This window comes from Anopheles coustani, chromosome 3 (assembly GCF_943734705.1).
Source record: "Anopheles coustani chromosome 3, idAnoCousDA_361_x.2, whole genome shotgun sequence".
Taxonomy (NCBI): Eukaryota; Metazoa; Arthropoda; class Insecta; order Diptera; family Culicidae; genus Anopheles; species Anopheles coustani.
The window spans coordinates 23,922,379-23,936,762 of NC_071288.1; the positions used below are offsets into that span (position 1 = coordinate 23,922,379).

The window sequence follows — 14,384 nt, forward strand, 5'->3', positions numbered from 1 at the left end:
TGTGTGAGGTGGTTAATAGTGTGTATCATGAACAATGCCGCATACACTTTACGCCTTCTGTTAATCAAGGCGATCTACTACAGCGCGGAAGATCTTTTTTTTCGCTTGTACCCCCGCGTATATATGCTTAAACCTTAACAATTTTCAAATTTTCCCTATTGCAGCGCCAGGTGGTGCCCTTCCCTCTTCCGTTTGCCACTCGATTCTTCATCTATCTTTTTTTATTTTTTGTTTTTTTTTTGTACAATAAAGTAAAGCAATCCACATTGTTATTCCGAACCCTTTCCGTAAAAGGCCTACTACGCTACTAACTTCCATTCGATTTTGCTCAACTATTTTACGCCCCCTTTCAACTTTGCCCCCGGGATTTGCTGAACAAGCTATTCCACAAATCTCGAATCATTTATCTCCCCAAGTCGCCTCGCCTTACTGAACTACATCTGTACAACGTACAACAACATGCGCATACACACAGAGTTTACTACCGGTTTTATCAAATGAAAAGTACATTTAAAAGTTCGATTCTATGAAAAACCAGGACCAATTTGCGTCCAAGAGGAAGACGAAGATCGAGAAGTGGGGGAGGCGAGTGAGTATCGTTCGAGGAAGGGGTATGGTTTGAATGAAAGACGCGAAAGCGGCCAAAACGAAGCATGTGTGCCCAGGAATTCCGAAACATTTGCAAGGGATGCCTCGTGTATCGGAACATAGTTTGGCCCGTTTGTTTATTTTCGTCCTTCGTCCTTCACACACAAAACACGTCTCCCTCAACAAGTTCATGCATTCTATCGATCGAAAGAAGTGTCGATCAAGATATAGAAGATAGTATAATCGACCTTCTCACAGTTCATACAATTCAGTGTAGCTAAAGGGGAAATGAAAGGTCTCTAAGGATGATTTCAACGAAATTTGCCATTGGGAATTGTGGTGCCTTTTTGATGAAAGGTCCTTAAATAGAGCGGACGACCACATATGATAAAAGAAAAAGAAAAAAGTTCCACTTGAACGATTCTTCCTTACTACAGGGTTTGAACAACACAACCACCGCACACCACCGCTTTTGGCGCTACACTTATGGCCTTAAAAACTTGCTCTCCCGGTTTCGATCTCTTTGTGGTCATCGTAGCGACTTAAAGCGACAGCGAGTTCTTCTACCAACGAGGACGATGACGACGACGGCGACGCTGGCGACGTAGTGACGCGCGCTAGTCGATCTCCTGCTTCTGCAGATTGATCAGCGCTCCCACGATGACAACGATGTCGTCGAGCAGCTTGAACGTCCGCCCATCGATGCAGGTGTGCGGACTGAGCATCTGGTGGTTCTGAAAGTTCTCCAGGATGTTCTCGATGTAGTTCTTCAGCTTGAACGTTCGGCTCTTGCTGATCTTCTCCGAGACGATGTCCTCGAAGTTTTCATCGTCGCAGCTTCCTCCGCCGCCCAGGACCCGCTCGAGGTCGTCGTCGTCGATGGCGCCGCCCGCAGCCCGAGATCTCCGGTTGCGCCCACCACCATTGTTGTTTGTGTGGTCGTGGCCGTTCGCAAGCCGGTCCTCAAAGTTGTGGAAGTTCTGGCCCGCGATCAGGTTCGTGTTGGTTTTGAACTTGGTGAGAAAGCCGGACTGGGCGAGCAGCTGCTCGTCGTCCGTCTGGACGCCGAACGCACGCGACACGAAGCAGACGCACCCGTCCAGCGTGGAGGCAACGAGGTACTTCAGCTTGTGGCACTGGTCGACCGGACAGTACGCCGTCCCGATTTCGCTCGGCGGCAGCTGCTGGACGGCGTTCTGCTTCACCCGCAGCACCAGGTAGTTCAGTATCAGGTGGATCCGGTTGAAGTGCTGACGGAGGCTGATCGGCACGTTCAGCTTCATGGTGAAATCGTCGGGCCACACGATGAAGTTGCGCAGGCAATCGGCGATCTTAGGCACGCTCGTGTGAAACAGCAGGTCGACCTCGGCCGCCCCGATGCCGAAGAAGTTCGCCAGCCGGGCGCTGCTCTCGTTCTGCTTGATCTTGCGCAGCGTCAGCACGATGTCACGCTGGTTAAGATCGAACGACTGTGCGAGCGAATTCACCAAGAACATGCGATTCCGCCGCAGCCCGATGAAGAGTGTCGGGAACTCCTGCAGCATCTGCAGCTTGGCCTTTGAGGACGTGATTTGGTTGGTTGCGCCACCGAGGCCCCCGAGGCTGCTGCCCGCGCTGGTACTGTTTGTCCGCGTGTGAACTTTTCGTTTCACCTTCTTCCGAAATAATCGGTTCCCGGTCAAGGCACCGTCTGTGTCTTCCATATCCTCGCTTCCACCACCGAGTGCGCCCGCACCGGAAGCTCCTTCGTATTCGTCCATCGCAGCGTCCTCCTCATCCACCTGTTGATCCTGCTCGTCGTAGTCTTCCTCCGCCAGCAGGATGGTGGTAGTGCTTCCGCGGGCCACCGCCGATGAGGAACCGCGGCCAAGCGATACTCGGGATGCTGTTGACACCACACGGGGGCCTCCCTTCGGCCCTAGTGGTTCCATCTCTTCGCCGATCTCCTCCTCGGCTGACGCTGTCGACGATGACGTTCCGTCGTCTTCCTCCTCCTCCTCCTGTTCCTCTTCCTCCGTCTGTTGCTTTTCCGTGGCTATGCGTACTAGCTTCTGCTGCCTCTCCCCCGCCTGCTGCTGCTTGCCACGTTGCGGCGGCGTTGCTTTTGCTGTACGTGTCCCAACCACCTCCTTTACTTCACGGCGAGGTCTTTTGGCGGCGCTTGCCTCAGCGTCGCTCCCTTGCTCCTGCTCTGCCTGTTCTTCTTCCTCCTCCTCCTCCACCACCTCGTCCGTCTCTTCGTCGTCCAAAGGGTCTAGCTCCCCTTCGGCCGCCTCCTCCTCCTCCTCTTCCTCTTCCTCGGCACTGTTCGCGGACGACGTCCGCTGGTGCTCCTTCAGCTTCTCCAGCTGTGTCCTCCGTCTCGCCGTTGCCACCGCCAATCGGTTGGCTTTGTTGTCCAGCTCCGGGTTCCGGTTCCTGGCGGCGACCGGAGTATTATTTCGCACCGTTCTCGTCGGTCTCTGCAGTCTGCGCGCCGACGAATCGCCTCTGGACGTTTCCACACCGTTTGGCTGCTTTGCGACGGCGGCTGCGGCTGTTTTGCGATTGCTTTTGGCCGTTCGAGTGTTCGCTTCCTCGTGTCGTGGGCTGGTGCTGTAGCTATGAATTTTCATAATACCGGCCTAAAACGAGAAGTGTGCAAACATCATTACTTTCAGAAAATTCGCCTTCTGAAAAACATCAATCTATCGTCATTTAAGAAATTGTGGAGCAATTTGGCGCAAAACACCACTCTACTTGGTAATGTGTTATGTGTCCCAATTATTCAGTTGGAGGCATTTTATAACTTATCGTCCTGACACTGAAATCTACTTTCGCGATAATCAACCAATTCGCACGTAGGCGGACACATATCTCATTGAATCGAATCTGCATGGGTTTAAGGATGATCTTGAAGAAAAACAACTGATGATTATGGCCAACGTCATGACGATACATCTCCGAATAACCATAACTAAATAACACGATCACTAACCATCAATCACATAAAAGGTAAAGGAAGATTAGAATTTTAAAAGTAAACGAAACAGGACTCTCGAAACCTTATCTCGATTGAAATTTTCATAGATTTGTTTTAGATCGATCGAACAAGATTGAAAAATGATACAATGGCCAATTTAATAGTTGATAATTATTCCCTTTGCAATCTAATGTAATGCAGATATAATTCTACCTTCTCATGGTATTTTACCAATTTTACAAACTACATTTTTAAATTTGCTTTATCGTATCATGAAAAAGCCCAACTCATCAGCATTTTACAAAATATGGATAGTCTTAAAATGTCATGCAGCCTTCAATTTAACAAATATTTAAAATAATCTGTGTCGTCCTTGACGTCGACCATTACCCACGGATCTCAACTAAACCGTTCCATAATCAACATAAGACGAATTAATTTAAAATGACCCTAAAACCGCAGGCAAGCTTTCCCCCTGTTGTCGACCGGGTCCAGTGTTAGGCAACATATATGAAAACTTATCCCTTTGAAGGTAACTGGCTGCTTGCCCTTCCAAAGTAAATCTCCGCCGTAGCAGAATAGGAAGAGTGTCCCAGCGCAAAGTAATGGCCAGAGACACGTGCATTTTAAAAGTACGTTCGATGGTGGTTAGCATGAGGTAAACGACAAACAACGCTGCCCAGGAACGTAAAAGTAAATAGCAACAGGGAGAGGGAGAGGGAGAGAACGAGAGATTGAGAAGAGCGTCAAGACAATGCGCATTTAATGTGCACCAACCAACCCTCCATGCAGCCCCGCAAGGGAGGTTGTTGTTGTTGTTGCATGCGCAGATAATGATACGCGTGGAATGCCGTGCTGTAAGAAACAATAGTAAAGAACAGCTACTTTGGTTACCAATGGGTCCAACAAACCAAGACGCAAATTAATCGAGCAAACATCTGAAAATGTTGGTGAGAGATTGGTTGAAGAATTTGATGGAATATTCTTCATTTCCGCTGGTTGCAACACGGTGGTCGGTTGAACGTGAACCTGTTGAACGTTTGGACTCACTTCTCGCTTCGCCGTACGTCGCTTAGACAACCGTCTCATGATGGTGGTAACTATGGAAACAAAACACGGCAACAAATATCGGGCTACTATAGTCCTGCTTGCAACTTTTTCTTGGTTGCATATAATTCACCTCCCGATCGACGACACCATCAACATCATCATCGCCGTCGTACTCGATCCGTTACGCGATTGCCCGATGCCCAAAACAGGCGCACACACTGCAGCAGTACTTCCACAAGGGAGAAGAGGAGCGAGGGCAAACCAAAAACGAACAAAAAAGTCACCCAAATATGGGCCCACGCACATGCAACATAAGCGCAACGCACTATGCCACGATATATGCCACTCCAACCCCCCGGGCACAACCCTCACGAGCGGAACTCGAACGCAAGGGGGTGGTGGATCGTCGAGTTTTTCTGTCGAGGGGCGCGGAACTGGCTATTTCGAGCGCGATCACCGCGCGGTGCTGATTGTTGTGATGAAATCTTCTCGAGTACACACACACACACACACGCAAACACACTGTGTTCCCGCCCTGTCAGCTCGATGCACTCCGGCAACTCTAGTGACCACGGGTTTTTTGTTTTTTTTGGTGGGCTTATGGTGGAACGGGCCAACAGAACACGTTCCTCGCGATGCAACTGGGAGGCACACGTTTGAATGCAACTGATCTAGCCAAACCGAACCAAGGCAGGCAAGGCTAGGCTTTTACGCGAACGGTGGCGGCGGCGACGACCGTGTGAGTTCGCAGGTCAGCGCAACACACTCTACTGACCGCACGGAGTCGATCGAGAAAATCTCAAACCATCCGACGATGGCCGGATGCAGCGCGCCCCGAACTGGGTTGTTGTGTGGGTGCACTTGGTTAAGTTCGACAAGGAGTAGATCCCTCGCGCGCATGCAGTCTTGTCTAGTGCACCACAACGCGAACACGATGGTTACGACACACCCGTGCAACTGCGCGTTCATGTTTAGCGTAGCGAATGAAATTGCGAGAGCAAGAATGAGCTGCCAGGAGAAGCAACAACACAAGGTTGTTGTACATTACAGTAAATGGCACCATAACACTATACAGTGACAATGAAAAAGCAAAAATAATAGAAAGCCAAAAACTAGTACATTTCCAAAAGGTATCATGGAGAGCAGATTAATTTTGATACTAATTTTCAAAACTCTTCAAAATCTCTTATGATAAGTTAATTATTGGAAAAGATAACAATACATGTGTGAGACGAAGATCTATTTTTATAGCTATGTTTGGCTAAGGATAACAAAAAACATTTGTTCATTTCATTTTCAAAGTTAGAGCTAGAGAAGAGGGTTGAAAAGAATTATTTGCCATGGATGATGGCGAGGGCAAAATAATCGAGCACAGTATATTATTTTACACTTTCTAAAAGAATAACAATCAAAGAATGATCATACCGAATTTTCCAAGTAAGGAAGCATTTAAATACGTTGCGTAAAGCATCAACCCAATTACGGGTTCGTATGTTTCTTGAAACGAATGGACACATTTGTGACGATAACGAACATATCGTACAGATTTCTTTTTGTACCAGTAGATTGAATTAGTGGTTGCTTTAGGATTATATAGTTGTTAAAGGTTCTTAAATCAACCTTGGTTTTAGAGACTAGTTGATCGCCTCTGTTTATACCAGTATATTTTTTAAGTCAAAATTTGAAACCTTATCGTTGGAAAGAATAAGATGAAGATGATCTTTTATCATCCACTCCGACCCTTCGATCGCATGGAACGTGTTAAAATACATACAAGTCATGCGCATATGAGAAGAACCCCAAAACGTTTATGTTCATGAACGAACGAGGATCATAAACATTAGGGTTGATCAGAGGGAAACATTATTTTAATACTTTGGCATCTTTTCGATTGACGTCTATTGACGAAACGGTTAACGTACCCTTTGTACGAATAAATTAATATGAGCTAGTTAACTTTTGAAACACACTGTACTTTACCGAGAACGTTATCTCAATTCGCGGAGCATACTATCAGGGCAACCCCATTACTACCATGCTCTCTCTCTCTCTCTCTCTCTTTTCTCTCCATGGAGCGCCAAGTGGGAATATGATCTCGTCATGATCGTACCCTTTTTTCGCGCTTCCGATCATCTCCCCGGCCACAATCGGTTGTACAATCAGTAAAAGAAGAAGGAAAGCGACTTGCACTAGGAGACATGTAACGACGATCGGCGGATTCTAGGGCACAGTATTGCGCGCGATTTTGTATCCGCCCTCTCTTGCTTTCCTCTCTCCTTGCGCATACGAGTAATATATTCCTGCTCGTTTACATAAAAAAATAAGCCATAAAACCATCGAAAAGAAGCCCGACCAACCGGGCAAACGTTTGAGATTTAAGGCAGACGTTAGATATCGTGATTTACCGCTCAATTCTTCGGCTGATAAGAGCTATAGGAGCTTATCTAACGAAGTAAGATTTCACGCACCGAAACCAATAATCCGCTGTGGTCGTGAAAATAAAAACGCGCGCGCTTTTTCGAGGCCCGTTCGTCACGCCTTTAGCGGATGGTCCCGGCAGTCGCCACCAACACACGCTTCCCATGGGGCTCAAGATCCGATGGTGGAGTCGCTGAAGCGCGTCTGAGTATCGCGTCTCCCTTTATGCCGCTGGCGTGAGGCGATCATGGTTTCTTACATCCATTCACCACTCTTTTCTTAAAGTCGCGAGAGAAACAAACGTCTTGCCAACCTCTCGCGCGTCTGAGTCATCCGCGGTTAAGTTGCACGAACACACACACACACTGTGTGCTGTGCTCCGAGAACGGAGGCATGATTAGCACCTGAAAGCCATCACACCTGCCGGTCCCGATAGTCTTTTCTTATCGCCGACGAGGAACAGAAAATTGTCGGACACAGAATGGAAGACACGTAGGGTTCAACTGTGCAAACGTTCGATATTACCGTAAGAAGATTTGGCCTCATGAAAAGGCCCGCTTATGGCAACGAAAGTGCCTCACGGATCGGGAGATTTTTCACGACTCACCGAAGATCTTGTATCTCACCGCGATCAGCTTCAGTTTCTCCCATCGTGCCACAATCAAAGAAGGCGTTATTACATCGCGCGCGTAAATTCCCGATCACACACACACAATTGGAACAAGACACAACATATATCTTGTGATCATCCCCCGGCCCGTAGGCCCATACTCTGTGCATTGGCCTCCACCACCGGGCATGGAACGGGGGACAGGAATGGCGCCTGTTGTTGTGTTTACAACGAGAACCACCGAACCCTTTTGCGCGAAAGGGGCCACACGCTTTACGAATTGCTCAAGTTCTCCATTGCCCTTGTTTACATCCATTATCTACATCGCGCCCCACCAGCGATCCTCCAGCGGTTTACGAATCCCGTGAGGGTTTGGCGTAACCTGCGAAGATACGTACGCGAGAGTATGGCGCGGCCGTTTAAACGTAATGCTGCTAAAATGCCGTCCTTCATTCGGAACAACCATTATTTTAACCATACACAACATACGTGTTTCTTTTTCCACTTACAACGGAAAGGGAAAACAGTGCCCGTATCAACAACATGAGTGCAAATATCACACGGCAGTTGCACACAGCGTAAACGTAACAGTGATAAGGAGAAATTGGAACTTTTGTAAACAAATTTTCGTTTTAAATTTATTTAATTATAACAAATCGTTCTGAACGTGGCCAATTGAACACCATGGCTGCCGCCTTACCAACTTTACAATTACATTGCTTGATCGATATCACAGAATGCAAAGTTAAGCTTAATGTTTCACAGAAGTACCTTACGAAAAATTGATTCAAAATATTATAGAACCATTTTTCTTAGCGAGAAAAGCATAGGCAATAAATATCTTGATTTTTTACGACTTTTTTCACAGACTTTTACTTTTGAGTAATAGATAATTGATACCAAGTTCAAATCATGTAATATTTTAACTATTTCAACACGTTAACTTCCACGTGACCCAAAAGTGGGTGACAGCAGCTATTAGTTCTAAACAATTTTTGACCCAAAAATAAATGAAAATGCAACATAAAAAGTATAGTAATGTTAAAAACAAGTTTTTTAGGATGTGAAGTCTTGGCTTGGTTTTTGTCGACCTCGGTTTAAGTCGTTTGAAATTAGTTTACAGCAACGAGCTTTATTCTTTACTCATACGATTCAATTCAGTATGTATGACAAACGACTTAGTGCAGGTTGTTCCGTTCAGACTACTTTGATCAATCAGAATTGTACTTCAATTGAAGCACTGAATGTATTGTTGTAAACCTACATGGCATGGAAACCAAGGAAATAATGAGTATAAAACTATTTATGTCCATTGAGTTGATGGCAGAACATACAAACTTTGTTTTTGGTTGAAGAACACCATCAATTAGGAATGAGATGAATGTACATAAGTTGAGTAGGTAGAAAACATGAAAATTTGACATACATTTTTGAGCGTTAGCTCCGGTTTTCGTCGCTGTCTTCTGTCATGCCTGCCCGATTAAGGGCTTGCTAGGCTTGCTTCTATTGTGCACATGGATAGTCAGTCCTCTCGTACAGGGGAGGAGGTCCGGGTCTCGGTTGGGATTCGAACCCATATCAACAGGGCGGGCTGATGTTCTAACCGGCGCTACCGCTTGGCCTTTTGCGGACCCCCTGCGATATTACTTTCGCTTGTATTTGGAAAAAATGTAGCTACCAATGAACTCTAGACGAACTCGGTTGGTGCAACTGTGTCTAGCCGCCATCGATCAGTCGGGCGATCATTCGAGTTGGTGGATATATTCCTCCCTTCAAGGTCCTTGATTCAATCCCTTCAAGGCATACGCGTTCATCGAACAACCGACACCACCATAATGCTACATTTCTATGTTCTTGAACAAAATAATTGAGAATACGTTTCCATCCCTTTGAACCGTAATTGTTGGGCTCCGAAACATGGCTTCTTCTTTCGCATGTACTGCTACTTAATCTCGAACAAACGAACGCATCACCAAACCCGGAGATAACTATGCGGCAATACAATAATGATATACTCTTTCCGATCGGCTGTCGGAAGGAACCAACAACATACGCACACACACACACACTAATGCGAGGTGTGTTGTGGAAGTGGAGATAAGTGGCCGAGGGCAAGCATTTGGGAAGGAATGGAGGGAAAAAAACCGGACCCGGTACGGTAGTGGCGTATGGATGTTGTGTGTTGAGCGTGTTTCCGTAGCCTTAAAAGGCAAATGGCTCCGTCACGCCGTTCAACAGGGAAAAGGCCAGACATATGGAACAAGAAAACGGAAGCATGTCCACCACGTTCGAGCACGAAATAGGAAAGGATGATGAACGTGGCGTGGAGGAGGCCGGGAGAACTACTGTCGAAAGCTTCGCCACTATTCGCCAGCCGGGGGATGATAAACGGACGGTTTGAATTGATGCTACATCCTCGGAAGGGGCGGGCGTTGTCCCGTAACCACGGCGTACGTAGACCAAAGCACCTGCACTTGTAGAAAACAAATCGATTTGAAAATGGCAACTTGTAGTTTCCGTTTGAATCAATCAATGCAAGTGAAACAATTACACAAGTATAGAAATTAAAAGAAAATTGTAAAAATTACTAATAAATGATTAAAATTACTCATCACATTATAGAATGTAGATTTTATTCCCAAAGCTATGTTGTGTAATTAGTTCAAGATGTCGGCCTCTTTCCCCGTCTTTCAAAGGCGGAATGATACGGGAGCGGTTGCGTGCCTTCCACATCACACGCCACCATAACCATAATCGAACCTCGAGGGTCGAAACGTTTAGGACCAAACGTTGGACATTAGTGGCCGAGCCAATCGAGCATAATTGAAAGGCATAACATGCTGGTGGTAGGTTGAAAGTGAAGCACACTGCGCCACCGATCGCCTTCATTTCCATCATTCCACACACCATGGTTTGTCACGATAATCAGCGGGTCGTTACATATGTTTGGCTCCAACACACTTCACATATCGGTGAAGGGAGAAGATTGTGGAACTTTTACATACGGTACCCTGGGATGATTGTAAGTGAGAGCTTTGTAAATGAGGCAGAGGGATGAATATTGAAAGTGTCAAGGGCGTAGGATATGATTGTCTATGTTTAGCGGTTTGATGATAGTGGTCCGCCGACCAATCTATACATCATTCAAAATGGGAACTAAAACCCGTGTTACAAAGTAACAGGTCATCAGATGATGATGTTCAAGTAAAATATATAGTTATATTTGATGTTGCATCAATAACTAGACAAACTTGCAAATCATGAAGGTTTCTCAACACACGTAACTGCATAGTAGCTTTTCGTGCAGAGCTCGGGTCGTTCGCATGAAGGTCAGATACGGTACAAGATCATTGACACGGTGGCGTCAAGCAAGCGAACACAACATGTGTCTCTTTGAGACGTTGGCATCTTCAAAAGATACTAAGAGATGGTTGTTAAGAAAATAAAATTTCAACTTTTTCCAATTGTCAAGGAGCCAAGTGCAAACAAGCAGTAGTAGTAAATTGCTAGCTAAACCCATAAATAAATTAAGAAAATTTCGTGATTACCCAAAATACCAGATCTTTATCTATAATTACAACGAGAAAATTGTATGAAATACACTACACTAATAAAGTCAGTACACAGCTGGTTAAAACAGAAACAAAAGCCATTTGCGTTAGCATGTAGCCATTATGTATCCCCATAATGTATCCTAGCAAGGTCCAAATGAAGCTAACTGTGCGTGTCTATTACCTACATGTTATTATTTCACTAAAAATAGATCGGAATTCTCGAAATTTGTGAGTATTTTTGTACTGATAAAATATTCCAAAAAGATGTTGATAAAAACATTACAAAGGCTCCGCTTTGGAGTGGCAGCAAAGACACTCCCCAAGTGGTTTAGAGCACTCCTGGATTAGACATCCAGAGAAGGTAATTAAAAATGATGTCATAGCTGCCGTGGGGAAACAGTAACGCTTACATTTTTCTCTCATTAAGCTCAAGCCCTGTACCTCCTAGAAGGTATTGATTTTACCAGTGCTTCTGAAATGTGAGATAATGACAAAACAGGCCATACGGTGCTATTCATCACAATACGTTTAATTTTACAAGAAAAATGATAATGTGCATTCCGATGGCGTGGCCCTTCGACCAAGAAAGTTGACTGCCGGATGTGTACTTTCCATTGCCACTTGAAGCTAGTCGTTCGAAGGGAAAACGGGTTCTAAAACCAAGGTCCACAGGTCCAAACAAGGACCTAATATAGCGGTGTTGAACTGTTCATAATGCCTCACACGATGAATCATCGACACTGGCGAATACGTTCTCTTTGCGTCTTCTTCACTGTGCGGATTGAACCGGGCATTTGCTTAATGGACGACCCACACTTACACTCTTTCTGTAAAAAATCCTTGTTGCGAACAACTCCCCATTGAATCTTTACGATATTTATATTTCTAAACCCCCTTATCAAAAGGCTCGCGCACGATTCGGCGAGCGATAAAAAAGGTCGTGTAGGCAGCAATACCTAGCCCCAGCTAGCGGCCAAGGGCTATCGGCTGCGGCCAGTCCGTCAAACGAACGAAATATGCCTCACGACGGACGACGGCGTCAGCGATGGACGCGGTATGCAAATGTCGACACGGGGTAGGAACAAACATGCACACCACGCAACCCAGCAAAACGTGCAACGCGAAGGACAACTGCTTCCGGTCGAGGGAATATCGCCCAAACCGCATTAGGGCGCAGTTGTCCCCCGGAGAAAAAAGGAAGAATACGCCAATACGCCACTCCGAAAACCCGATTCGCACTTCGGAACCTGTTACGCAGCACTTTTGTTTTGTAATAAAAAAAAAGAACCATTTTTCCATTTTACCTCTGGGTCTCTTCGCCTCCGCAATTGTTCCAATCGTTATCACAAACGGCACATAATCGTTTCGTGGCACGGACACCGACCCATGATGGACGGAAGAAAGTAGCAGGCTCTCTGTCGAGCGCTTGTTCGTTTTCGCCTTGCAGATACGTTTTTCACACTGCCTCTTTGGTCGCACCGGGTTCGCCAAGGGTAATTTTAAATCACATGCACACCACACGGTCCCACAGTCACAGCAGCAGCAGTAGCAGCGGCAACTTTTCCTCGGTTTCCACGGGACATGCGAAAAGCGCTACGGAAAAACCACCAACAACCACGCGTTCTTTAGCTGCTCAACTCAACACACAACCCGTGATGGTACGCGAGCGCTAGCACACCAATACCACCATACAGCGAGACGAGCGAAGCTCGAGAGCGAGAAACCGGCGTGTGTTTGACCTGTTTTCAAGGGAGAGCATTGTATTTTTTTTTAGTACACAAACACCCGGGTCTATCGGGATAGAGATACACATACGACACGTTACAATTTTCCCGGATTTTCGTTAGGTTTGTGGTTTTGTGAACTACTCTTACCTCATTTTTCGTTGTCCACTAGCTATGCCATTATTTGGTAAAAGTCCGCAGCTTTTAGATCAATTATGGTCAACGATTTCTGGATGCTGCTGCTTAGAAAAAGATGCAGCGTTTGGAACGAAAAACACGACAATCAAACAAGCGGTTCAGGACATGTTGTATATGGTTCAATATCTACTCAGAAGGACAAACTAAATGACCCTATTGTGGACGACCATAAAATGAAATCAACCATACGATATGTTAAAGCGATTTTGTAGTTAGGATGTTTTGTGTAACCGTTGATTTTGTTCTAAAGTCGCCGACGAAGAACAACAGATAAATTGTTTGTAATATGTTGGAGAGCACTTTAACATATTTTACATGTCTTAAACACGCTTTTATATTCATTTTTTATAATTTCGTTATGGTACAGATATCTGTATGTAAAGTATGTATTCTTAATGTTTTATAATTATTCGCTCTTTGTGGCGCGCAATTTTACTTATAAATAGAGAAGACTCTTTCTGCATCGTGAAAAGGAACGCGCGGACCCAGCAAGATGAACGTTATCTAGCTCCTTTGCGCACGACCCAACACTACCAGTCCGCATACGGGGAAATTGTTGTTTCGCATTTCATGAAACGTTTTACCTCTAAAAGAAGAAGGTAAAATTTGCTTTAGTCAGGGACTATACAAGTTCATTGTCCCTTGAGCGAATGCATGAGAAGCGTGTAAAAACTGTTAAAATTTCGATTAATTTTCTTCCCGCCGCGCCACCCCACACACCAGCGCGTCGCTTCCACTTGTACGCAGAACACACACACACAACGTTGCACACACGCCACATGCACAAAGCTGCTTGGACCAGAGCTTTGGCGGCTTGGCACACTTTTCCCGTGAAATTTCCTTACGTTTCAGAATCGTCGAGTCGACTGGAGATACATTTGCCACGCATTTGTTTGTTTGTCACACAGAAAACTATCTATTTTGATTTTGCTACCTATAATTTCTCCCGTTTTGCAGGCTATTAAACGCACGACCGTACGTCGCGACCGACTCGACGAAAAGTTCGGGCGGCAATAAGCGCGTAGTGTTGCAAATTCCGTAAAGCACCTACCCGGAACGATTCGTTCCTAGAAGAGAGATAATGAACCCAGTTACGTAGTGAGCTGGTTCAAACCGTCCTCCCAGTTCCATAGTCCGCAATTTCACGGGACGCGTCTAGGTTCAGCCTTGTGTGCAAATGGGACGGGTAGGTTCACAGGCCCGGGAAAAGAGATTCCTTGCACCCAGCTCTGCGGACTCGGTCTAAAGGTTCTCAATCCCAGTTCCACTCCGTTCCGAAA

At 45.8% G+C, this 14,384-nt stretch overlaps 1 protein-coding gene across 8 annotated transcripts; it reads right to left on the reverse strand.

The window, feature by feature from the left end:
- Positions 1-203: 203 nt before the first annotated feature.
- Positions 204-14,110, reverse strand: LOC131261168 (serine/threonine-protein kinase pakA-like). 8 transcript variants are annotated; one of them, XM_058263109.1, is made up of 4 exons: positions 13,950-14,103; positions 13,057-13,145; positions 12,487-12,921; positions 204-3,212 (listed from the first exon to the last, which is right to left on the reverse strand). In XM_058263109.1, the coding sequence occupies exon 4, from the start codon at positions 3,201-3,203 to the stop codon at positions 1,206-1,208; it is 1,998 nt and encodes a 665-aa protein (XP_058119092.1). In that variant the 5' UTR covers positions 3,204-3,212; positions 12,487-12,921; positions 13,057-13,145; positions 13,950-14,103; the 3' UTR covers positions 204-1,205. The 8 variants fall into 8 exon arrangements, with proteins under 8 accessions (XP_058119092.1, XP_058119095.1, XP_058119098.1 ...); XM_058263112.1 differs by having other exon boundaries at positions 13,057-13,148; XM_058263115.1 differs by lacking the exon at positions 13,057-13,145 and having other exon boundaries at positions 12,487-12,775.
- Between the last annotated feature and the right edge of the window lie 274 nt (positions 14,111-14,384).